This window comes from Sciurus carolinensis, chromosome 3 (genome assembly GCF_902686445.1).
Source record: "Sciurus carolinensis chromosome 3, mSciCar1.2, whole genome shotgun sequence".
NCBI lineage: Eukaryota > Metazoa > Chordata > Mammalia > Rodentia > Sciuridae > Sciurus > Sciurus carolinensis.
Window position 1 is genome coordinate 118,705,846 of NC_062215.1, and position 27,450 is coordinate 118,733,295.

General features: G+C 37.6%; 1 protein-coding gene across 2 annotated transcripts in view; it reads left to right on the forward strand.

The window, feature by feature from the left end:
• Cers6 (ceramide synthase 6) overlaps positions 1-27,450 on the forward strand; it is a 285,000-nt gene that overhangs the window by 169,831 nt on the left and 87,719 nt on the right. For both annotated transcript variants that reach the window (XM_047545166.1, XM_047545167.1), the window contains exon 4: positions 2,073-2,130. In XM_047545166.1, coding sequence (XP_047401122.1) covers positions 2,073-2,130 — 58 coding nt within the window. The remainder of the gene's footprint in view (positions 1-2,072; positions 2,131-27,450) is intronic.

Below are 27,450 nucleotides of genomic sequence, written 5' to 3' on the forward strand. Positions count from 1 at the left end.
AAAATTTTTATTGTACATAAAAGCTGCCTGATCACTGCCCACTAACAATAGTCTTAGAGTTGAAATAGCTATTATAAATAATTTAATAAAGAAGTTACGAATTCACTTGTCTCCAGGGGCCAGAAAAATAAGGCAAATCCATCAAGTAGGCTTGTTCAATGCAGTAAGTAGAGGGAAGTACCAGAGAAATGTAGAGATTACTGGTGCTACCAAATGCTTAAGTCATCAGTAGTATATATACTTACTCTGCCTTTAGAGATAGACTGAGGTCAAAGGATATTAACAGATTCACCCAAAGTTAGGATAATCTATGGTCTTAATCAAAACCAGTTATATAATTTGTAGGTCCTAATGCAAAATGTAATGTAGGGTTCCTTGTCCAACAATTAAGAATTTCAAGCTGGGGACATAGCTCAGTTGGTAGAGTGCTTGCCTTGCAAGCACAAGGCCCTGGGTTCAATCCCCCGACCCCACCAAAAAAATAATTTCAAGATGGCAACAGTAGAGCATTTAATCAAGCATGGAGCCCCATGTGAAGCCATCCCACTCTGATTTAGAATCTGTACATCAAACAAAAAGAAACACACAGTCACTCTTACCTATAACCACCAAGAAGCTGAAATTGAAGATGAAGTTAGAATTAAGTTTTTTACTTTGATCCTAAATAAACGAACCATCTCTACTTAAAAGAGGGTTTTTGTGTGAGGTTTTGGAATCCTTGCTTTTCTATTATTGTTATGAAAGTTGTTGAATCCTTTGTGCTTTCATCACTTTCTAATGTTATTTCCTGAATTCAGGCTTTATGGATTGTTGACTATTTTCAACCCTGAAGTTTAAAGCTCTTTTCCAAAAGTTAGTTCTGACCCATGTCCAGAATGTGTGCAGAGTTGGTCAGTCCATGAATGAATCTGCCTGTGTCTGCTGTTGGGTCTTATTCAGCTGTTGGAGGCCCCATATCATTATTCTTTCTTCTTATCTGAATACAGCTGCCATTTCTTCTGAATAATCTTGTACATAGTTTGAATCATCTCTTAAGATCACCTTTCACTGTTACCTTATTTGAAAGTTTTACATGGTTTGTGAGCACAAAAAGCAGATTGCCTTCTGATGGACTGAAGCTGACCGGTCACTTTCTCCTTGGTGTTCATTTACAACTTCTAACCCACGTTTCCATTAGCAACATGACTTCAGGAATCCTAGTTAGTGAAATCCAGCCAGCTTTTAAAGGTAAAGTTATTCACAGAGAGTATAGGAATAAAATTGGAAATTGAGTACTAGGGTAAGAGGGGAATTTTTTTTTAGTAATAAATAAACAAATTCACATGTTATATTTAAAAATTCTTGAAACATTTCAACCATTTAACATCGAAAGAAAATGTAAAACTTTTTTTTAATTTAAAAACAAAGTCTACCAGCTAGATCTACAGTTTAAAATGGTATATTGCTTTTAACAGTTGTAATTTTTCTTATTGAGGTCTATATAAATTCTTTTAGCAACATCCATAAAGATGTTGATAAACAATTGTTTCAAAGACAAAAAAAACTACCCAATTTTAGAATATTGAAGTTTATGTTTTTTTTAAATTATTTTTTATGTTTTTATTAGTGCATTATAATTATATAAAATATTGGGGTTCATTTTGAGATAATCATACATGCATTGAATATAATTTACTTCAATCCCAGTACTTCCCCTTTCCCTCCCCTCCTAAATAAGTATGAACTTTAGCTAAGTCATTAGTGTCTGAATCAGACAAATTATTTGAATACCTTCATATTGTTGAACTATATCCCTTCATGAGTGATTAGCAAGAGAAAATTCATATGTTGTGGAAAGGCAACATGAGGAAATGGGCAAATTTAGTAAATGAAAAAAGTTATGAATGATTAATATTTAAAATATTTGAGTAAGCCATGCCCTAAGTATAAGTGTTCAATTTGCTATTGTGCACCAAGTATAATCCCTGGTTTGGGGAGGAGGCAAATTTAATGGACTTTATTCACTTCTGTATTTCAGAATGTTATTAAATTCACAAATCAAATGTCATAGAATTTTTTTTAACCTTCTACAGGTGGAAATTTTCATTTTACCTCTACGTATTCACCTACGGAGTCCGGTTCCTGAAAAAGGTAGGATCTGTCAAATTACTTTATATAATTCTTATGTAACTGGAAACCTACATTCCATTTTTTAAAAATATGTGACTACATTTTAGTCTGTCATAAGATTCATCCTAAGATTTATTCGTTCATTTTTGTCTCACAAATAATCTTTTGTGCTGTTTTTTAATAGTAAACCATTTTTAAGCATATATCTAAGATTCTTTTAAAAATGATTTGTTTTTCCAGCAGAAGACGTGGCTAGTCCCATATCCATTCTAGCTAACTATACTTTTTTGCATTATGAGCTTTATAAAATCCAGCTGATGCTGTAAAAAGAAGTTAGTTTCCATATCACATATCATACAACTTGACACCAGCTGTTGCAGCGTGTGTTTTCACTGTAGTGTTCACCAGTAGAAATTGCTCTTGTAGCATCTTGCTTCGTAATTAACAGGGCAGCACTAACTGCTGGTGGAAAATTCAGTTCCTTTCATAGTTGTGTTTTCTTTGCCCCTGCTTTGCTAAATCTTGCCTGAACAGGGGCACCTTTATCTACGAAAGTAATTCACTGTGGCTGCCATAGTCTTTTTCCTAGTTATTTCCATGCATACTGCTACTACTAACAATTTAGGCTGCTGAAATTTAGGATTCGTAAAGATGTGCCTTCTGATAGTACATAGTGATGACAATAGTGATTTGACATAAAATGGGAAATTATTTTTAAGTACTATATTTTTAAAATTATAAAGTGTTATGATTGTTATCTTTATTTTTAAAATAGAACTTGTGCCAAGTAGCATGACTTCCTAGTAAATCTTGTAAATATTGACATGAAAATTTCAAGTATGTCTTTACATTTTAAAGCCTGAGTTATCAGATGTCTTTCTGGCGAATCCTATTATGAAGAGTGGTTGTTTGCCATTACTGTAGTTTCCTAGAGGAAATATTACTTTTACTCCTTTGCTGATGGCACTTTTTTTTTTCACTTAATAAGAATATATGGTGCAGAGGCCTTTTGGATAGATTTAATTGAATGAACTTCACTCATAAATATGAAGAAATTCTCAACTGGGGTAAATTAATGTGGTGGATACTGCTTATTTTGGAAATTGCTATTTTCATTTTCAAACTTATCTAGAAAAAAACCAGAATGACTTGTGGGACATTTAGGCTTGTAGTTTTACTATCTTGGAAGAGAGATTGCTTTGGATGGAATTTCAGATGATATTGGAGAGTGGTGCTTCATGGGAATGTGGGGTTGCTAACCAGGGTCAAGGTTTGGAATTCTCCCCTGGTTCTGTTGGTGAGAGGCTTTGATGGTGAGAAGGGGAAGATGGGAGAGCTAGGAGCAGTTTTGCCATTTCCCCCAGGTGGGCTTGATATGGTTTCCTGTAGCTGTCATACGTCAAGTGTGGCTATCTGTCATCGGAACAGGAAGCACTCTGACATTTAGCTCTGGCTCACACTGACCCTAAACAAAATGAGTGGAACAAGAATAACTCCCTGCTCCCCCAGTCCTCAGTGGGTTGTGGAAGGCAGTTAAGAGGGCCTGCTGATAGAATGTTTACTTGGAAATGTTTTTTTCCTTAAACTATACCAGTTTCTTTTCTGCTTACAATAAATGCCTTAAAAAGATAAAGGAACTAGACATTTTTCTGGTTAAATTAATTGGTAATGGGGGTTTCTTTCTTCAATGCTATCTAAACAGCACTCAGTATTATTTAGTTTTAGTCATAATGTGAGATACAAATGTGTACAGAAACCACATGCCCAAAATACCTGTGCAGCACTTCATAAGCCATCTTGTCAAGCCCTCTCATTTCATAGCTGAGGAAGCAGGAATTCAGAGAGGGCAAGTGGCTTTCTGAAGGTCACATAGCTAGCTTATTAAAGGCTGAACCTCAAGTTAAACACATACTGCTGTCTCTTATTCTAGTGCTTTTCTCTTCTTTACCAGCCTGTCTTGACCTCAGCATAATTTCCAAATGACCTCCTTCTTTGGTTAAGTTGACCTCACCAAGTCATCATTCCTATTTAAATAACTTGAAGTACTTAATACATACTTTTAAATAATTTCATCAACTATCTTGGAATAGACGATGGTTGTACCTATCTACACCCAGAGGAAAAAAAAAATTTGGGATGCAGCATCAAAACTAAAATGAAGTAATTAAGATTTGTACAATATTGTAAATACTTTAAAATACATTTTCTCCGGTACAGCAGAAATTCATGTGTTTAGATTTTTCTAAAAAGTAGTAGAAATTTTTTTTGTAACACCAGAGTAATGAACCAATGTTAAGAGGTGAATGGCTATCATTGCCACTCATTCTCACTATCAGAAGTATCATTTATTACCTGGGCTCTTAGAAAAATTCCTGGTACCTTGCATGGTCCAGTTTTCCCGTGCCTTTTGGTAAAACAAACCTGCTAGGACTTATCTAGCAGGAATTAAGTAACTGCCCTTTCTCCCTAAAAGAATAAGGAATAAACAGTGTACGTCATTTACTTCACAGGCCTGTAAGGGAACTATTAAGTTATTGTTAGCATGCTAGGAAATACTTAAGTAGTTGAAGCCTGAACATATCATCCGATCCTGTTGCTGCTGTGCACAAGTTACTCTGCCCGTAAATATGATTGGCAGAGATAAGTATTTCTGTAAAAGGTGACCCAGAGTTACTTAGTTACTTGATGTGCTCAGAAGTCCTAGCATACAATGTGCTTATACAAATTAACACCTTTTCTTAGGTCCAGAGAGAAACTACATATCAAACCTTAGAAAATAGAGTAAATTCTCTCTCATGCACTACATTTACTATTCCTTTTTTTTTTTTTTTTCCCCTCCTGATTTGTAGGTAGGAGTTTCTTTTGGGTGAAATTATTCACATAGTTTTCAATGGATTCCTTAAATTCTAGTGTTACAGAAACACAATACAAATACATGTGCTACTGGGTAAATATTTTTTCTTGTCATCTATGTGTTAGGCTAATTTATTTCCAACTTTTTGACCAGAAAGTATATTTTTGTATCACAATCTATTCTGTACACATGCATACACATAATTGAAAGAAAACTTACTCAAACTATGCCTATATCTAATTTCTGTATCTTGGGAGCCCATCAGGAGATAGAAACCATAAGGGATATTTTAGGAGTTACTATAATATAAAGAAGTCTTTGACCAGGGGAACTCAAGGTAATTGAACTTCTTATCCCAGTGTGTGATAAGGAGCTTGCACCCCAATATAAATCAACCCATTACTTCTTTTTGAGAAAGTCTACCTGTGAACAGTGTAGCTGAACTGAACAGTGTGCCTCATGAAATGACTAATTACAAGTGAATTCATACTCTGGTGTGAGCTTCTTTGTCATTGTGGATCCGTCACCAACATTTTAAGAACCACTGCTTTCCATCAGTGCCATACCAAGGGGCAGAGAGATTGGAATGGCAGGGAGATGCTCCACTCTGAAAACCAAGGAGTTACAGGGAGAGGTTGAAGTTATCAGAACTTAGAATCTCAAAGGGCGGCCATGGAGCCCCATCAGCCTTCTGAGGAACGATGCAGCCCACCTGGTATCCCTGAAGGAGCACAATGAAACTGTCCCTGGGAATGTGAAGAAACTGTAAATTGGAACCAGCTGCTGCTACTGCTTCCAGCTGCTGCTGCTGGGTGAAGATGCAGATGACAAGAACTGGAAGCAAACCAGAAAGAATAGAGTCCTATTTTCTTCTTGCAGCCTTCCAGGCTCCCCCTGGTGCTTCTCAGAGGCCAGACTTGGCACCACCCCTGCCCCTTAGGGCCAGCAGAAGTGTGACTTGCAGAGTCCCACCTCTGAGGCTGCAAGCAGCATCTCAGTAAGTAGTCCAACCTCACCATATTGCTGCATTCTGTGATGTGCTCTGATAAATTATTGTAATTTATTTTATTTTTAAAATATGCTAGTTACTGACTTTGTGACTCACGACTGGGTGAAAACCTGAAGCTGAAAAGACTGGGTCAGATTAGCCCTTTGCCCATTCCCATGAACTTCCTGAGTACAGCCTGAACCAAGGCACAGTCCCCATGGTGCATGTGGTGTTCTCTTCAAAGGTCAGCAACCAAAGCTGCAGTGTTCCCTTGGTGTCTTGCTTCAAGATGTTCTCTTCTGCTTCTTGGTTAGCTTGGAGTCTTTCTGATATGGAAACGTGATTGTCATTCTTTTGTCTGTTTCAGGATGAAAATAAAATTTGTTCTTCTATTAGAATGTATATCCATTTAAAAATTTTTGTTCTGTCATTTTTTAAAATGTTGAAATTGCTTGGACTGTGTTGCTTTTCTAAGGAAGCTTGAAGTTTACTTCTACCTGCAAAAATGACCCATCAAATATTTCTGTAAGTAGTGCACATGATATAGAATACTAGCATTGAGGAGGGGCCCTAAAGATCAAATCTCCCAATTTTCTCATTTCAGAAAAGAAAAAAATAATTTCAGAAGGGAGAACTGTCTTGCCTGAGGCTAACATCTTATCGTCCTTAAAGTCTCTAGATCAGTTTAAATAGGAGAAAACTTAGAAAACTAGTTGCAGAAAACTGGCAGTTCAATTACCGCTTTCTTATTGGTAAGTTCACCTTACTCATTAAGAATTGAAAGAGTCAACATCAGTATGGGAGAACATTTAGATAGAATGGGAGATTGAATTCTCAGTCTTGGCTCTGCCAGTTATACTTCATTTGATTTACATTCAGGTGCAATTATGCTTTGCTCTCTGAAGCCTTGTTTTTCCCACAATATAGGAAAATGATGCTCACCCTGATGTTCTCAGCTCTTGTGTGTGCAGGGGTGCTTTGGGAGCTGTAAAGTATTTGGAAATATCAGGTATTACACTAATTATTAATGAGGGAGAGGTGGGCTCTGCTGGAAATCATGAATGCCTAAGTCTCCTATAATCTCTTAACATGAAAATTTAAATACTGTATTGATGCTGCCTCCTGGTTAGTAAGATCCCTTGTTGTAACCAGACTTTGATGCCTACAGCTAGGTAAGCGTATTTTCTGGAATAAAAGTGATGGGACTAATTTAGGAAGTTCTTCAGTACTGCTTCTTACTGCATTTTCCTTTTTCCCTACTCCTCCACCTACCTCTAGAATATTCTGATTCCCTTCATGCCTTTCATTTGCCCCATTCCATTTTCCTTCTTTTTTGACTCATGACTTTCATTTCATCCAAGGAGTGCATTCTGAGGTCAGTGAGAAATTAAGGATAATGTGACATACTGAGAGTGCTGAAGAGGGTTTGAGATCTAATTCTGTCATTAATCAGCTTTAAAACTTTAGGCAAGTCTCTTAATCTCTTTGGGATTTCATTGCTTCATTGCTAAAATCAGTGATGTTGACTAATGTAACATCACTCAGTTCATATTTCATAACTCAATAAAGAATTTGAAACTGTGATAATTATAGTGAGCTGATAACAACCTGCTTAGAAGTCAAAGTGGTGATGCTGAATAACCATAAATGCATTTAGTGAATCCATGCTGGAGAAAGAATTACACAGAAGCACAAAATATGAGCATCTAAAGTTAGTGATTATAACTTAAAAATATATATGACTATGTACACACGTAAAATAACAAAGCCAAAACAATTTAAAACAATTTTAATGTCTAATATTGGTAGAATCATTTAATTAAATTGTTCTCAAAGTGATAAAATAGCATGCAGTTCTTTAAAAATAACTACAATGTATCTGGTATCTATTTACAGTTCTATTAAAATGTTGAGTAGAACTTTACATGAAAATAAGCAACAAATTCATTTGTATATTCTTCTGTGATAGTCATATGTAGATAAATGAAGGCAAGGGCTAAAAATTAACAGACTCCTTTGAGAGAGGTAGAAATATGGATAATACTTTTCAAAATATTTTTAAATTAATTCTTTTCAAAATTAAACAATTAACTCTGAAGATGTAGGAATTTGACTAGAAATGACTATGCATAGATTTAGGTATACCTGGATAGTAAAAGAACATGAGGTTGTGAATTTTGAAGAGAAGAAATTAAAAAATTAAAAGTTGACTTCTATTTAAATAACAAAAAAGTACAAAAGTTTGGTTAAAAAAAATTAACTTCTGAGTTGGAATTTTCTCTTAATTTAACATAATTGCATTGCCGAAAAAGCCTCACAGTGATATATGAGTCCTAAAGAGATTTATTGTCTCCTGTATGATCCTAGTTAAGATTCAAACTGTGTTTCCATAGAAGCTTTACATGGTTTGTGTTAGGAAATAACTTGAATTCTTCATTCTGTATAGCACTTTAAAAATAACTTTTGCCTGGCACGGTGCTATACACCTGTAATTCCCCAACTCTGGAGGCTGAAGCAAGAGCAAGTTCCAGGACAGCCTGGAAAACTTCGGCGGACCCTCAGCAATTTAATGAGACCCTTTCTTGAAATAATTTTTAAAAAGACTGGGTCTGTAGCTCTGTGGCCCTAGGTTCAATCTCCAGTACTGCAAAAAACAAAAATAAAACAAAACAACAACAAAAAACCAAACCTTGTGTCACTCTTGTGGAGTGGAATAATGACTTGGAGACATTGTTGGCTTTGTGCACAGCAGGATGAAATTTTGAATCACTGGTAGTAATAATTACTCCCATCATAATAATGACAGCTGTACAGTACTAAGTACTTACTGTGGACCAGACATTATGTTGATTACTTAATATTCATTTCTCATGTGTGGTATAATTTAAGTTCTCATCCTTGTCATTGAAGAAACCAAGGCTCACACAGGGTCAGCAATTTGCATAGCTATTCAGAGGGCTGAGATATAAGTCAGGGTGTGTTTGGCTTTGTGTGTGACCCAGTTGTTACCAGTCTTCATCACAACTCTGTAGATCCATTGGGTTTATCAGGATTGACCTTTTAATAAGAAAATGCTAAGGCTCCCCGCAACCCCCGCTGCCACCACTGTACTGAGGATCAAACCCAGAGCCTTGCTCTTGCTAGCAAGTGCTCTCCCACTGAACTGCACCTTCAGCACCAAAGCTTTTTCTTACAACTCTTTCTTATATTAAGGCTACAGAGTTAAACTTAAGTGATTATATTCAAAAGGCCCAAATTAAGCAATACACTTGCTTTATCTGCTTCCAATTAAAGTCATACTGGAAAAACTAAGAATCTCTGGTCACTCCATTCTTAGTATTTTTGTTTTGTTTTGTTTTTAGCGGTGCTGGGGATTGAACCCAGGGCCTTGTGCTTAGGAGGCAAGCATGCTACCAACTGAGCTATATCCCCAGCCCCCATTCTTAGTATTTTTGCATCACATCAGAATCCTCCTCTAATCTTCTGACCATGAATAGAAATTCCCTTTTACACATAAAGTTGTAATCATGAGGCACAATATTTTCCTCTTCTATGATATATATGTACTTTCTATGAGGTGACTAGCAAATCATTATTAACACAATACACAGAGTAAGAAGCTGTTTGTGACTACTTAGTATTTTGTACATTTGGGAAAATACATTTTTGATGGAATTGTTCACTGCCCCAAATAAATTAAAACTTGTTCAGGTGATAGAGGCATTTATCAGCACTGAGGTGAATGCACATAGCTTCTTGTTTAATGAGATGTGGTACTTTAATTTTAGTTGAGTGACATTTTCTCTAAAGAGCATTAAGGATCCTTTTTCTTGGTGGCTTTGCACTGCATTCAGGCCATGTCTGGAGAGAATGGCATTTCACTGACCACTTTCTCCAAACAGTGAGGCAGAAAGACTGCAGAACTTCATGAAGCTAGAATGGATCTTTGGGGCCGGGGGGAGTTGAGGGGTGCTTGATCCCCAAATACTGCTGCCTCACTGTGCAATGCTTGCTTTTCTGTCATTCGTACACGGGTTTTTGGATTTGGTGCTTTCTCAAACCATGACTCTCATCTTTTCAGCTTGCTTAACAAAATATCATCTTTGTAGCTACTCCAGAAATAAAGAAAAAAAATGAACTTACATTTCAGAGGTTACCAAAATAACACTCATTTAAATATGTTCATTATTAGTCCCCTAAAGGCACATACTTCTTGTGAGTTTAAAGTGTAGCTCAATTATGAAAAACGTTGGTGCTCATTTATATGCTATGACAAAGCTGGCGTCGCAGGCTCCCTGGGCTGCTGGCAGTGTCAGAGAACTGGATTGTATTAGTATTCATCCCCTGTTGCCACTGGGAATAGAAAGCTAGCTAGCAACCCACAGGACAGCTCAGGTGATTTGAGATGAAGTATTGATCCATGTATCGAAATCTATACCCTCATATCCATTCTGCTTTAGCCGAATCATCACTGGGGACCTCTCAAGCTCTCAAAGAAAAATCAGGTACTAATTCAACAAGGAAACATTATTTTTGTTGAAGTGTGTTTGAATAAAATCTGAGAGCTAATGGCTTTTACATACAGTGATCATCATGATGAAGCATCTTCTTCAACAACAGTAATGAAATGAGCCCAGTGGTTTTTGCTTAAAAACAGCAGTCCTCAGGGGAGAGTGACAAGATGTCCGTTCTGCTTGTGACACCAGTGTTCTTTCTCTGCAGTGAAGGCCTACTCTTGTCTGGATATGTGTGTGTATTTGGGGGTGGGGGTAGTGCTGGAGGTGGAGGCATTTAGGACAAAGACTAGGTGCAGAGCAGTGGACATGCCCACCAGAACAGATCATGCTCTAATTACAGCTCTATGTGTGCGTCCAGAGAAACGCTGGTTCCGGCTCATCTGGTATTGGGTCTGCCGCAGTCCCCTGGAAGTTGAGACTAATGGCTTAGTGTTTATTCTTTTCTTTATTTTCCTCCCCTTGCCATTATTAATGCAAATGAGAATTGGCTTGCCTGCCAGGGGCCATGCTGTCAACATTTAGGATTTATCAATTGAAAGCCTGATGATACCAGTCACTTTGTAATGATATTCCAAAGCAGAGAGAGCGTAGACGTGTGTACTCAGGAATGCAGTTTTCCCTGAGGAATTAAACAATGAAAAGGATAAAATATCCTTTTTTCCATGCAAAATTAATCTATTTTGATAGAGGTAGTTTTTCTGAAGGAAGGAGGACCTTGAGAGCGAGTGGTAGAAATGTGCTTGGTAAGGTGGTGACATAAGTGTACAGGAGGCTTTGCAGTGTCCAGGTGACCCCATTGCTGTGTTACCAGGGAGCATCAGATTGGTTCTCAGATTCCCCAAACTGAAATGTCAGGTATTTCCCCCTCTTGGCACAGTACAAGGATTCCACATGACATAATGGATGTTACAGGGTAGAGTATAACTGTTTCTCATTTCACTTTTCCTTCCTCTTCAGAATAGAGTCATATTGCTCAAGACTGTGAAATGGTACTAATCTAGGGATTGTCTCTATAGTGACGTGGATCCTAGGAGGCATTTAGTAACCATAGCATAAGTAAATGGTCTGTTTCCTGAGGCAGTCGCCCTGTTAGGAGCTGTCATGGTCTCTTTGGAGATTTTGTGTCCTGTCCATAACACAGCCTTGATTAGGGAGTTTAGAGTAAATGATAAACTCTAACACAGCATTTCATAGTGTTCAGTATTAATGGGAAAATTACACTTGGCACCAACTATTCAATTCAAATGGGTGGAAACAGTAACTGAATTTTAATGCTGTGTTTGTGTGCGTGCCTGGGTGTGTGTGCATATGTGTATGTGCGTATGGGTGTACACATCATTGGGATCTGTAACATGAAACAAGAAATAGCCCTTTTGATTTTGTTCCTAGTCATAGTCCCTTCCACCCTCACCTGTTTTCTTCTGAAGTTAGTGGTTGAAGATGTAAAGAAATCAATAAAGCAGTTGGACTTCATGTGAATTATGAAAACAAGCTATATAAAAACAAAATTACGAAATGCTTTGGGTAGAACTAGAGTTTAGTTCTATCAACCTAGTTGACAAGGACTTTTCTGGAGGTGGACTGAGGCAGGCAAGTGATTTCCTGTTTGCCTTTGCTTGTTGAGAGGTTCTTTGGCCTCAGAGAATGGACTCCTTTAGTTGCTTTCCATGTCATGCAAGAAGAGGAAAGGAACCAGGAGGTGGGAGGAGGGGTGGAGAGCGCTGGGGTGATGGGCACAGGCCACGATGACCAGTTCCGGATTTTGGCTTCTGTTTAGCATGGCAAGAATGAAACAGTAGCAGAGGATTGGAACAGAGCTGGAAAAAGGCCAGCTGGTCAAAGTATGAAGAATGAAGTAGAAGTCACAAATCCAGGGGCAGGGAGACCTGTGCTGGCCCGGCAGCAGCCATGCTAGCTGACATCTATCGCACTGGTCCACATGCAGGTGAAAACTGGCTCTTGCATAAGAGTTTTGGATAAGTACATGGAAGGATGCTTGGCAGAAGGCCAGTTTCAAACAGGTAAACCATGTTTTGCACGTTTTGAAGGCTTGGGTGCTGAAGAGGTAAGGTTGAGTATTAAAAGAGAGAAAAGAGGAGACAGGCAGAATGCTTTTCTATTTCTTCCCCCCCAAAAGAATGACTATTACCTGGCAAAGAATGTGGATATTCCTTTGTGATTTTTTTTTTTTTTTTTCCTCACAGGACTGAGAAAACACTTTTGTATTCAAGGGACAATTTCATTTCAGTGAGGACAGTGAATATGCGATGTGGGGTGAGGGCTGCTCCTTAGTTTTCTTTCTTTCTTTCTTTTGTGGTACTGCTGCTGGGGATTGAACCCAGGCCTTGCACATGCTAGGCAAGTGCTGTACCACTGAGCCGCACCCCAGCCCTTTAGTTTGCTTTCTAGAAAATGTTATGCTTTGTACAACAAACAATTTACAAATATACTTTGGTTCTGTGTTATTTGGAGGAGAGCAGATGGCTGATTTCAGGAAAGATGGAAGAAGGGTATCCAGCCACGACAGCCACAGGCTTCCTCGGCCTTCTGCCTTGAGCTGTGCCGTGTGAGGCCGATAGTGTGATATTTCATTGATCTTCTGCCTCAGCTCCAGAGATTTGTGTTGTTACACCATTTAAAAGAGAAGAAGACATGTCGGAGAGGTTAAGTAACTTCAAGTGGCAGAGCTGGCGTTCAGCCCCAAGTCATGTGATTCTTCACCCACATCCATCCCTGTTAAAAGGCCTCTCTTACTAAGAATGCTCCACCTCAGTGTTCAGTCAACCTTAAAATGCAAACCTAGTCCAGGATATGATAGTGTGTTTTAGTATGGATAATTTACCATGGGAATGTGGGAGAGTAATGATGAAAAAGAAGAATATTTTAACTTTAAGTGTTTAATTTTTACTAAAAGCATATACACCTGGGGTTCCCCAAAATCCTATTTTTATATTTTTTAATACTCTAGAAAGTAGAACATTTCACTTTGTAATAGGAAAGAGGTGCCCCCGCCCCCTACCCCCCACAAATCTGTTTTGTGGTGACTAACTCCTGTGGATTACACAAGTCTTTGTTAGGCTTCATCCTCCTAGCACCCCCCGCCGCCCCCCCCCCCCAAGTGTCCATCCTTCCCATTATGCCCTGTGTTCTCATGGTGAACTCTAAAGGGCTCTCTCTTACTGTGCTTGCCACGTGGTAAGCACCTCAAGCATAGTTCCTGAAAATTAATTCTCAATATGCACTTGTTGAACTAGGTCTGCTCTTTGTCTCTGAGGTAGAAGAGGGTAAACTGATGACATGCCATGTTAACTAAGCTATACCGAGAACTGAGCAAATTTCAAAAATAGAGAAGGGGAAAAATAGGGAACTGAACATTCTTCAACTTATTTAAAGGGGCGGTGCTACTTTTCCACACAACGGTGCTTTATCTGTGGTCGTTTATGTGTTCCTGGTTTCATTCTGACATCAGGCCAGTAGATAGTAAAAGTAAAAGCCGCATCTGTCCATTTAGAGGGGCCAATATATCCTGACTTTGCATTTTCCTTCCATAGACACTGGAGTTCACATCTCATGAGAGTAGGAGAAGGGGGGAAGTCACAGATGCCAAAGGGTGTCCAGTAGTCCCAGGGGAGAGCCAGAGGGAAAGGTGCTCTCCACTCCTTTTACCCAGCAGCCATTGACAGAGCTTGTTATGTATTCAGACAACCTTCTCTTTCACTCTGAAAGTGGCTCCTTAATTGTTACATACTTTACATTTCTTTGGCCCTCCAAGTATCATTTCCTTCTCAAATGTAACAACCTGACTCCCGAAGTCTTTGAATAATTAATTCATAGAGAAATCGTGGGGTAATTTAAAATATTTTCCCCCCACTTTGCCTGTTTGTTACACTGAAGAGGCTGTATCTGGTTGCTTTTATCTGTATCTTCTGACTTCCAGTGATTTTTTTTTTTTTTTTTTGCGGTACTGGGGATCGAACTCAGGGCCTTGTGCTTGCGAGACGAGCACTCTACCAGCTGAGCTGTCTCCCCAGCCCTCCAGTGATTTTTGAATGACAGTTTTCCTAAAGTCTACTAGGTGCATGCTGATGATAGCTACATGGCCCATAAGCGTAGCCCTTCAGTTATTACGAAAATCTCTTTCACAGGATTTTTGTATAATTTTGAATACAAATTTCGTTTTCCCTGCTGCCAGATAAACTCATCTTTGTAAAACATCAACAATTATTTGTTGTCTCACATCTCACTTTTACCAGTATCACTCTTCTTGAAGAATACAGAGGTAAAAAAATTTTTTTCCTTCTACTTTTAGAATTGTGGAAGTCCTGTCACCAGTAGGAATGAGGTCAGGGGCAAAAAGAAGGGGATTGGGTGGTGAGAGAAAAGGAAGTGGAGGTATTGTGGGTACAGTTTCATGTGTAAATGAATGAAGGCGTTTTCTTGAACTACAAAGATTCATACTGTAATTTTTATTAAGTAGCAATAATAAATTTCCTAACTACCACAGAGACAGAAATACTGAGGTCACTAAGGAGAGGGAGTTTGTCTTGTGATTTTTGCAACAATGCGTGTTGTAGTGGATTGTACAGCAATCCAGTTTCAGTTTTGCCTAGGTTTTTGTGTCATATGAAGGTAGCAATTTCTCTTCCTCTTTGCTAGTCTTTAAAGGAGAGACGGTTAGCTTGTAAGACTTTTCCAAAGTGGTCATTTATGGTCACATTACTGTCTACTCCACATTCTTTGAGAGCATTGCACATTAATTCTATGAATTAAAGGAAAGGGAAAAATAATTTAAAATTTCTTGTGACTTTAATCTCAGTTAAACATCACTAAGCCCTGTCCCTTGTCCAAACATTGCATCTTCTGAATAGTGGCTGATATCCCAGTTATTAAGCAATTCATGAAATAACACCTGGTCATAATAGGGATGGATGATTTTTTACCTGTCTGTATGGTATGTTGTTGTTTACAGATTTCCTTTTCATACATTTTTTCTCTTTCTCTCTCTCTCTCCCTCTTCACTTTCCCTCCCTGTCTCTTTCCCACCACTATGCCTCTCAACTATACAACTATTCTCATATAATTAAAGTTTATAGGAGAACCACGTTTTAAAAATTGTGGCAGTCATGAACTGCAATCTCATTTGCAGACAGGCTGCAATGATTCTAATCAAATAAGGGAACTTAGCTCTAGGGGAGCAATTATTAGGGCCACTAGTGCATCTGTGACCAGAAGCTTCATTAATTTGATAATTCTCAGGCCTTGCTGCCAGTTGACCTCTGAATTTTTGCTTCTGTTCTGGTTGATAATCAAAACATTGCTCCTGAAAATGGAGCACCACCTAATGAAGGAGCACATTTATGAATAAATAGTAAAATTAATTTCATAAACTGAACATCAGTTTAGTTACTAATTTATTGCTTGATCATAGGAATTAGTTCATGTAGCCGTTATCTGAGCCTGGCTTCTTTGTTTTCAATCTGGAAACTCAAGTATTTAATAAACCACATATGTCATTAAGAAACTCTAAATCCTAAACCCTTACCTACTAAATATATGGGTAGTTTTAGGTACTAAAAAGATGGAAACAATAATGACTTGCTAGGTTTTTTTTTTTTTTTAACCTTCCTTATATTTGTTGTATTTGATGTTTAACCACATCTGAGAATTCACAAATAGGCAAAATGATAGGTAGTGTAACAAAATAATACCAGTTTATTATTACATAAAAAACAACAAAAATATCCTGGGGAATCTGGCACTTTCATCTGCCAACACTGAGCTTGTAAGAAGCCTCTTGCATCCATCTAAAAGGACTCATGTTCTTTTTCTTGTTCATACTCCCAAGTCTCAAAAACTGTTAGACATACACTGTTCCACATTCATGCAGGTTTTGGGTTCTTTATAAAAGTAAATAAAGAGTCATGTTGGAAAAATAACTAGGACACCTGTTTTAATTCTATGGCAAAGCACTGAGTATTCCTCTTCCAGGGACCTCTTTGTCCCACCATCAGATTTTATTCATGTTGCATATTCAGAGACATGGAGGGGATATCAGGCCCATGAAGTCTGGCTCCTCTAAAGATACCTGGGCAATAGCATTATCAGGTCATTGGAAGTAAGACAAATATGAAGGAAATTTTTAAATATTTTTATGAGAATTAAAGAAAATCATTGAAAGGTTTGTAAATCCCCAGAAAGAAAAATGGAACACACTGATGTGTTTGTCAATGACTAATTTTCAAATGAAACCCTGAAGGGGAAAAAGGGAAGAGATTTAAACCTAGGCTGCACCTGAGTGGGCTCCCCACAGCTCCCATTGCCAGGGGCTGCTCTACTTTCTTGATGGGGCACATTTTTCAACTTGATAGTGCTGGCACAGATAATGGCCATCGTGATTGCATCAGGGAACTATTCATAAAACAGGGATGTTCATGTGCAGGTGGAATGTTTTTCCTTGCAACACAAAAAAGAAGGATAATAGTTTTTCTTGGAAAGATTTTTTTAAAACTTGTTTTAAAATTACATGGTATGAAGACTTGTTTTTTTTAGTGTGCTACACTTATTTAAATATCTTTGATATTTATGAGTTATTATTTTCAGTCATATCCTTATTATTTTCAATTATATCCTGTGTCCTTAGGTTTATCAACTCCACATGACTGTTTTTAAATCTTCGCTGTCATTTGGCTCTCCTAGTTTTTAGAACTAATTTAGGACATCTCTTCTGTGGACTACTGCAGCAGAAAAATGGTATCTGATGCCAACAAAGCTAACAACTGTAACAGGAGACTCCTGCCAAAACTAATAATGAACTGGAACCTGCAAATCCCTGTCTTAGCAATATGCCCTAGGACATGAAAAATATTTCTCTTTAATAAATAGAAATCATCTGCTTAAAAGTGGCTGTCAGATGGCCCCTTTGGCACTGTGTTAGTGTTGGGAGGAAAGAATATTGGGATAAGTTGATGCCGATTATCAGCCATTCTGTAGAGTCTCTCAATATGTAATCTTTCCAATGAACCTTAAACTTGAAGCCTTTGGTTTTAAATTACTGAGAACAGAAACCCATGACCTTAAATTCTTAATGCGTCTCCGGAATCAAAAGACATCAGTGCCTAGAAATAATTTACAAGTCAATATAGTAGTATCATATGTAAAATGTGTATACTGCTAAATCCAAGGTAATAGGTCCTTTCTGTCATGCAGGTCTGTGGGCTGACTGTATATTTTAAACATCTCTGCTGTAATTCACAAGGCAGGACCCACAGGAGCCAATAGATGCAACATGGTGCACCACACCAGTGCAAGAATAGCTCTAAGTATGTTCTGGCTCTCAGGTGGCAGTGGAGAAGTATATTTTATGTCTTATTTCAAGGCCTGCTACTTGAAGATATGTAATGATCCCAATACTCATCTTATGCTTTGATAGAATGCTTTACTTTTGCAAAGCACAGGCAATACATTCTTAGTGATTATCTCTGTGGTAGATGAAGTATCTATAGGCCAGGGCCCTTCTTCACACATTCAAGGTACAACCAAGACTTTAAGTGAAACCTTCTTATCCTAAGTTGGTTACAGGATGCTAGACCATAGTCATGCATATAACCCTTAATAAATAAAGTTAGCATGCATTTGGGCCTCCAAGTAGAGAGTGCCACCTTTGCTGGTGGGATTCTTGTTGATTTTTAGTTTCACCAAGGCCAGTAGACCTTTCTTCCTCAAGATTCTGCCTTGATGGAGGCAACGACTTATTCTAAAGCAGTCATCGACCCAAAGATATGGAAGAAGCGTTCCTTATATGAGGGTAACGTGTCATTATTAAGAAGTACTTACACTTTCCAGAAAGAAAGCTTTTCTATAATAAGACCTTTAAATTTCTTATTGGACATTTTGTAACTTTGAATTAATGATTTAGATGTAGTATCACACTAAATATACTTACAAGAGGGAGCTAAGTCAGACTGCTGGCCGTACTTCTTGGTTTTACTGTTAACTGACATGTGATATATTACAAGTGACTGAAGTTCTCTGTTCCTCAATTTCTTTACCTGGAAAATAAGATAATAATTGGACCCCTACCTAAGAGCTTTATCACATTAATTAAATGCCAATCCATAGTTTGTACTCCATATAAATAATAATATAAACAGAAGTTACTCTGTTCAATAAGTTTTTTGTTTTAGGATCCTTGAAGGGATTCCCAAGGAAGTGGATTAGGGGTGTTCCATGTAGTGTAGAACTTCAAGACCTCTATCACCTTCATCTTGGCATGACAGAACATGTTCAGAGCAATTTGTGAAGAAATATCCTGGCTTTATTTCTGAGTTCTCTCTTACTCACTTTATCTTCTCTATCCTCCACTCCATGCTAGACTCCTGACCCTCCACAGAAGAGGGATACTTTACTGGACCTGGGAGCCTTCCCACGGCCAGCAAATACCTCAGTGTCCAGTATTGGGCATGTTCAATGCCCTCGTAAAGGCTCAGATGAGACAATTCAAGGATGGCTGTGTAAATAGCTAGCATTGATTAAGTGTTTGCTGGTTTGTGTGATACCACTAATATCTGTATATGTATTTATTTCTCACAAAACCCTTTGGACAAATATAGAACCTGTAGCACAAAAATAGATTAATTTACCCAAGTTCTTTTAGCAAATCAAGTAATGAAATCATGATTAGAACTCAAGGCATATGGTTTGAGAGCTATTCTATTGACCAGGGAGCCCCAGGCTCTTAGATCAGACTGGCTTCCTCAGAAATGCTTTTGTCAATTACCTTTGCTGTAGGACCATGAGCTTCTGTTTGGGTCATTATGCAAAGGGGTCTTGTGAAGTCTGTTACTGGACCTTATGAGAATAGTATCCTGTTATTTTATATCACTTTGTGTCCATTTATGGGGACTCCTAGGAGAAATTTCTATTTCTCCAGTTCTTAGTAACCAGAATAGGCAAATTCCCTGAGAACATTACCCTCTTTTATATCCTAGACTGTGTAAACTGTCCTAATTTGAGTTGACTATTGGAAGCCAGTCATCAATCATCTTTGTAAACTGCCCTTGGTTTTTTATAGTTTTGTCAACCTTGCCTTTAATTTGTCACTACCTTTCCTTTTCTTTTAATTCCATCCCACATTTAAAAAGTCATTTTAAAATTTAAATTATACATATATGCAGAAAAAGTTCAAATAGCACAGAAGTACATAAAAATGACAGATCTCCTTCCCTCTCCACATTAATCCCTACCCTTTCTTATTTCTCTCAAGAGATAAGTACTTGTCTAACAGAAGATGTCTTATGCATAAATAGCACATATGTACATTATTTTAAATAATGGAATCATGCTGATATACATTGTTCATCACATTACCTCTCTTTTTAAAAAAATTTCTTTTTAACTAGAGACATTTTCATAAGATATGTAAATAAAAACAGGTTAGTACTAATCCCCAACTGCCACGCCCCTTCTCTCCAGTATATTCCCCATGGTACTTTATCTTAATTGTAATAGCTGTTCTACGTTACTGTCTGGGTTTTTTGTTTCTTTCTTTTCCATCGCCTGAGCTGTGACCTCTTTGTAAATATGGAATGTGTCTTGGTCATTACAATGTCCCTAGTGCCTGATACAATGACTAGTGGAGTGAACATTCAACGTACAATAAGACAATTACTTAAAGGAAAGAACACGTAGATGAAGAAATGAATGCCATATGCCTTGTATAGAATATTATATTAAAAAGCCAAAATGGAGCCTGAATATTATACTATGACACAAAGTCAAGAAAATGGATCATTTCTTACTAAATAGGGAAGAAAATTCAGATGGGATAAGAACATGGAAATGCCCTGCTTGGAATAAGTTTATGCTTTCCATTGTTAATATAACAGCAGGGGCACTGTGGGTTCATGATATTTTAGCCAACTTTTTGTTACTGTGACCTAAACACCTGACAAGATCAACCTAGAAGAGGAAAGGTTTATTTTGGTTCATGGGTTCAGCTATTCAGTCTATGGCCAATAGGCTACAGGCTACAAAAGAGAAACATTGTAGAGAAAAACTGTACAGCTCCTGGCCACCAAGAAGCAGAGAGGGGGGCGGGGGAGGAGAGGAGAGAGGAGAGAGGAGCTAAGAACAAGATATAGTGCCCAAGGTCACATCCCTGGTGACCTACTTCCCCACCTGCCTGTAATTACCACTTAGTAGTTGTTCATTCAAATTATTCATTTGTCAAATGGATTAATCCATTGATGACGTTACAGTTCTCATAATCTAATCATTTCCTCAAAGTCCCACCTCTGTATCTTCTTTACTGGGGACCATGCTTTCAACATGAGCTTTGGGGGAGCATTCCAGATCCAAACTGTTATGAATAATTATAAAGTATAAATGAAAATTTTGTATGTGTTTACATGACTGGTTGGGAAATTTACTCAGCAAAGCATTCAACAGACATTGTGCAGCAATCTGTATGTATGAAGCACTGGGATGGGCTCTAAGGACACTATAATCAAGTTATAGTTTCTGTCCTCTAGAAATCCCCCTTTCTTTGTCCTCCCCAAACAAAAGAGCTTGGAGAGAACTTTCTGACTTTTAGTTATCATAACATGCCAGGTTTAACATCATCAAATGAGGTGGCTTTTTCTTGCTTTCTAACAATCCTTCCCTTGTCCTCACTCTTCTGTAAAGTCCTGGTTGTGTTTCCACCTCCAATTTGTGATGCTTTGTTGTAGTGAAACTTTGCTTTTATTTAACGCTTTAAGGGGTGGGGTAGAAAAATGTTTTTACACTGTGTTCCAGATTCTGTAGATAAAATAAACAGGTAGTAGCAAGAAATTTGTTCAGAATATATGGTGACCATTGTCTGCAACTTTTCAAACATATTCACAGGAGTTAAATAGGAATCTTTGAATAGCTTGTCTGTCCATGGGAAAAACAGTAGGAGAGCTGTCATTGTCTTTGGGCATCCATTTTCTCTGAAAATTCCACAGTCTGTCACTATCACATCCTGTGTTTTCATTTTCACTTCAGTTTGGTTCTGAATCTTTTTGAAAGAAAAATGTGTGCCCTTAAAAAAAGATCAGTTCATTGAATTATGGAAAGAAAATATCTGAGCTAGAAGCAATGTCACAGTTGACCATCTTTCTCCTAGAGTTCTTGCTCTGGATGCATTGAATTTTGGTGTTAAAACACACAGGCATAATAATTGGAAATGGCTGCTGGTTTTAATGCAGCAGAACAAAGAAGTGCACATTTTGTGTCCAGGCAATAAATCTGTGGGAATCACACTTTCCAGAGTGGTGGTCAGGGCAGGGGCCATAGGCAGCTGGGGCAATCTGGGTTGCTTTTTTAGCCTTGGCAGCTCTGCATTATCTGTGCTCTGGGAGGATGCAGGTGGGACTCATGGGGAAAAAAAAAAAGGAACAAGAGAAACCAATCAAATCCAAGTATAGTTGTATCATAGCAGTAAACCTGCTAGAAAAAGGCTTATTTAAATTTGCTCTCATGGATGTCCTTAGTTACATTTTTAAATGAAATGAAGATTAGGAAATCATTTCAATTAAGCATTTTAAGATTACCTGTTAGACTAGCAGCCAGAGAATTATGAAGTATATTTAATGAGGAAATTACAGATAATTTCCCGAGTACCAAATGTACCATTTGTAGACAGGTTGGAATTTGCAAATTATGGGCAATAAGTGGAAAGGCGCCAGTGGTTCACATTTTTTATCTCTGACAAAACCTCTTCCCACTTAAGGCTTTGGGAAGACACTTCCCATTTCTTATCTCTGCTTGTATTCCCTCCAGGTATTCATTAGTAGTTCAGAGGGTTATTGTTTTCCTAGAGCAAATTTAATCCTGATATTTTCACTCTTCAGATTTGAATTAGATTTCGTCTTTATTTCGTGCAATCAGGACAGGCAGTGTAAAGTTTCAGGGTATTTAGCTAAGAATCATGAGCACCTTTAAAACTAGAATCCCTGCAGGAGCCAAAGGAACAAAGCTAACAAGATACAGACATTAATACTGTTGGGCCTCCCAGTGGGATACCGTGCACACATCCCCACAGGAGGCTGCATGCAGCTCTGCTTGTTGAAAAATGTTCTGTTGGTGGCACAATTTTGTAGCTTTTATTCTATCTTTTTTTTTTTTTTTTTGGTATTACGTTGCTAAGAATCAGAGGATAATTTTTAGATTACTTTTACCAAGAGTTATGAAAGTGGATTGACTTATACATATATTGCTGTTTCTTTTAAACAGGAATGTTCTGTTCTCTAATACAACAGCTGACAAAGCATCAGGACAGACTATTAGAATAACTGAGTTATAATTATTTCAGCTGAGATCCTTGAGTCCTGAAGTACATACATGGCTGTCTCTATTTCTAAAAATTATAATCAATTCCTCATTGTTATAAACCTAACTCTTGTTTTTGCTAATTGGGATATGCTTCTCTGTACCAACTTGAAAAAAAAAATCATTTGGGAGCTAGTACATTTCACGTACCTCATTATGTTTTGTATTAAATGATTTCTGAATTTCACAAAATGACTTTTCTTGATCAGTAAAATTGCACGATTAAGTAAATAAAACAGAGGAAGAGGGATTGCTGTAGAAGGAAGAGGATTACTGGTGAGGGCTGTCGACAAGGCAGGATCTGATGGCTGCAGCTGTACCAACAGATACCCTGGAAAGAAAGCCAGACTCAAAGCACGGGGTCCAGCAGCCCAAGTTCCCACAGGGCAGGATATGAGATCTTTGAACCTCCTGTTGAATGAGTTGCAGACATAAGTAGAAACTTAATAGCTACTGAAAAGAAGATTCTGGTATGCCATGAAGAGTGGTCAGGCACAGTCAATAGTCTCAACTTTTTAAAACATCCCAGTGATAAAGAAAGCTTGGAATTGGATGAGGATGAGCATATCGTTAGGACTTTAGTTTCTGGTAAAGATAGGACTTAAAGATTTGGTTCAAATCTTTAAGAGGCTGATATTGTTTCATATTTACAGAGAACTCTGGTTATTTTCCTCTGAAAACCCAATCACCTTTTTAAAATTTTTTTAAAAAAATTGTTCTAATTAGTTATACATGGCATTAGAATGCATGTTGACACATCATACATAAATGGACTATAACTTCTCATTCTTCTGGTTGCACATGATGTAGAGTTGTACAGGTTGTGTAATCATATGCACATGTGGTAATAATATCCGATTCATTCTACTGTCATTCCTACCCTCAAACCCTCTCCCCTCCCTTCACTCCCTTCTGTCTAATCTAAAGTGTCTCTATTCTTCCCTAGCCTCCCCACCTTATTGTGAATTAGCGTCTGCATATGCCTATACCCTTTTGAGCTACTGATTTTTATTAATGCTTCTGCACCACTATCCAGTTAAATGCTTAGAAATATTATTTTTTTCTTTTTTTGAAGTTAAAAGTGATAGTATTTTTTAAAGTGAATTACTAGTTTGGTTGGTGATTCATGGTTTTTTGACTTTCGAAATTCTATACAATTAAGGAATATAATTTTAAAGTAACAAGTTCATAGGAGAAGACAAAGGCTATCCAGGCAGTATAGAACTGCTACTGGAATGCAGAATCCACCACTGAGCCACATCCCCAGCCCTATTTTGTATTTTATTTAGGGTCTCACTGAGTTATGTAGTGCCTGGCTTTTGCTGAAGCTGACTTTGAACTCTTGATCCTCCTGCCTCAGCTCCCCCAGCTGCTGGGATTACAGGAGTGAGCCACCCTCCCAGCTAATTCAACATATTTTCTATGTAGAAATTTTGGAAACTATATAAAATTAATTTATGTTGATTGCTATTTGTATAGTTCATATTATATTGTACCTGTGTTTTCACTTATTACATGGTGAATATTTCTTACACCTTTAAATAATATTTGAAAATATTATTTCAACAGTTACCTTAAGAATCATTATGTGAATTCACCATAACTGACTAATTATTCTTTAAGTACTATATATCATACAAACTTAAAAAGAGACACTTGAAATCTTTCTTTGGTCTTAGAATTTATTGGAACATTTTTGTCTTCCATAGAATTTTGATCAGTTATAAAAAGGTAGGGAGGGCTGCTTTCTAGTAACAAGATAGCAACTACCACCAAAACCCCTTTTCTCTCAGTGTCTACATAGAATCTCCCACATGGAAAGGATCCTTCTGCTCTTTGAGGGGAGTCCAGGGTGCGCCATTCAGCCAGATAAGTGGGGTGGCCATTTCATTGCACCCTTATTACAGCTGCTTTTGCCTGTCAGTACCTTCTCCCAAATTCTTGGCTGGACACATAGTTCCAGCTAACCAAACTCTGGAACAACATTTCTGGTGGATAACAACCTACCTGAGAAGCAGTGTAGGGAGTGGGCCGTGGGAAGTCTCTTCCTTTATTTTCTCCTTCTGTGCTTCCACACAGATGTGTTAGCTCTGGTGACTTTCTTGGACCTTAGGGTCTAAGTTTGCACTTTCAGAGTGGCACAGTAATGAGCAGGGAGGATTTCAGGTCCCTGATGACCTTATGAAAACATCATGTTAACCCTGGATTACCTCTTACATAACACACAAGTGCCTACCTCTTCTTAAGCCCCTCTTCTTTGATTTTTTTTTTGCCTCTTCTTTGCTACCATAGCTAACCTATACAGACACAGTTGCCAAAATTTTTTCTTGGATCCTTCAACATCAGTATATTAGATTTCTTGGCAGAAGTGAATAGAAAGGTCAGTGAAGCAATGGTCTTTATTAGTAAACAATCACAGATTCCCCAGGTGCTTATTTTTCCTGAAGCATATGAGTCTTTTACTTAAGGCCTTTACATTTCGAATTTCTGTTTTAGCATTTCAAGAAAAATCAGGAATTGAAATATGGTGTATATGATATCAGTCATTCAAAAATGTACTGTCATTTACTTAACTGCTTGATTATCAATAATTGTAGTAATAGGAGACCACCTTTGCTGACAGCATCTTCTCTGTGCTCACCACTATTTATTGAAGCACCTTCTATGGAGAGCAAAGTGTCCTTGGATGATGGGAAGTTTTATATCTGATTAACAGATGACAAAGTCACTCCCTAGTTCATCCTGATACCCTAAACCTGCTCTCTTTTTTCCATAGCACTCATCCTTTTCCTACTTAGAATATAATTTACTTTGGTTTATTTTTATTTTTAATTGTCTTTCTGAGGCAAAGTATCTCTGTGCGTTCACTGCTATATGCCACACATCTATAGCAGTGATGACAGTGGGCACTCAACAAACTCTCACTGAAATGAAATAGAGAAATATGTCACTTGCTCAAAATTATGTAGCTACTAAGTGGAGTGGAGGGGGTAAACTACCTTTGGAGACCAGTCTTAACTTAAGAAGGTATATTCTGAATTATGATGGTATGTTCTTTTCTAAGCTGCCTACTTTTCTGTTGACAAATGCTTTTCTAAATCAGTTATTAAATAGTGTGGAAGTTTTAGGGTAATATTTCTTTATTAAAAAGTTAATAGATTTTTAGTATATATTTTTGGAGCAGTTTAAGGTTTAGAGAAAAATGGAGCAGAAAGTACAGAGAATTCCCATATACTCCTCCCTCTCTCCCTCCCCCCAGTTTTCCCATTGTTATCAAATTGCATTATTAGTATGATACTTTTGTTATAACTGATGAGCCAATATTAAAGCAATTATTAATAAAGGCCATACATTATATTAGGATTCACTCTTATTGTTGTACATTCTATGGGTTTTTGCACATGTTAAGTGACAGGTAGCCATCATCGCACTGTGATAACCTAATAATTTTATTGCCCTAAAAATCCCCTGTACTACACTGTTCTTCCCTCCCTCCTTCCTAGTGCCTGGCAATTGTTGATCCTTTTACTGCCTCCATAGTTTAGCCTTTTCAAAACTGTCGTTTAGTTAGAATTAGTACACAACCCTTTCAAATTGTCTTCTTTCACTTAGCAATATGCATTTGAAGTGATAGTGACCAAATTATACTGTTGTATTGTATGCATGCCCAAATATGTTACAAATCCCAACTATAATGAACCAATAAAAAATGTGGGAAGATATGCATTTATAGGATCCTCTGTGTCTTTTTTTGGATTGATAGCTCATATTTAAAATCTGTAAATAATAACCATATGATTTTACCAGTTTATCTACCTACCTAATGTCTTGGTTGCTACCATGTTTGGGCAGTTATGAACAACATTGCTATAAACACTAGTGTGCAGGGTTTTGATTGGACATAGGTTTTCAACTCGCTTGGACAAGTATGAAGTAGCATGATTTCTGGATCATAAAAATATTCACTCTTATTGTGTCTTTCTGATGAATCTTCATAGAAAACCAACCCTGAGAAGCAGTTTACAGTGGAATGAGGCATGGGTGGTGCTTAAACTTTCCTTTTTCAGGCTCTCCTCTCTTGCAGAGTCTCTTATAAGCATATTCCACTTCCATAAGTAAAAGACCCAAGAGATGCGCAGAAACTACAGAGACATTTTCCCACAAGGGTTCAATGCAGTTCTCTTGTTGCCGGTACTTGACAATATTAATAACATGTATCTTTTGTTTATATTGTCTTATATCATGCTAATTAAAAGGTAATTTGCCCATATTCAATAATCTTTGTTAATTCTCAACAAAAATAAGAGTGTAAGTCATAGAACACTGATAAAAGTATTCTTATATAAGGCTTCACCACTCTCCTGTATTTTATTTCTCTGTTTATTTTAAATTGAAGAAGGCAAACAATATATTTTGTATTGAGATTTGGTGTATTTGGCAAATTCATTGCCCATGCTGTGCATGTAGCATTTAGAAAACCTTTAAGCAGAGAAACACCAGACCTCATCTGAGCATGACCCCAGGAAGGTGGCTGATGCACAGTTGGAGATGAACAAGTAGCTTGGCATCTCAGTTCTGCTGATGAAACTGTAATGTTCTGATGGCTTGGGGATGTTTCCCTCAGTGCTTTC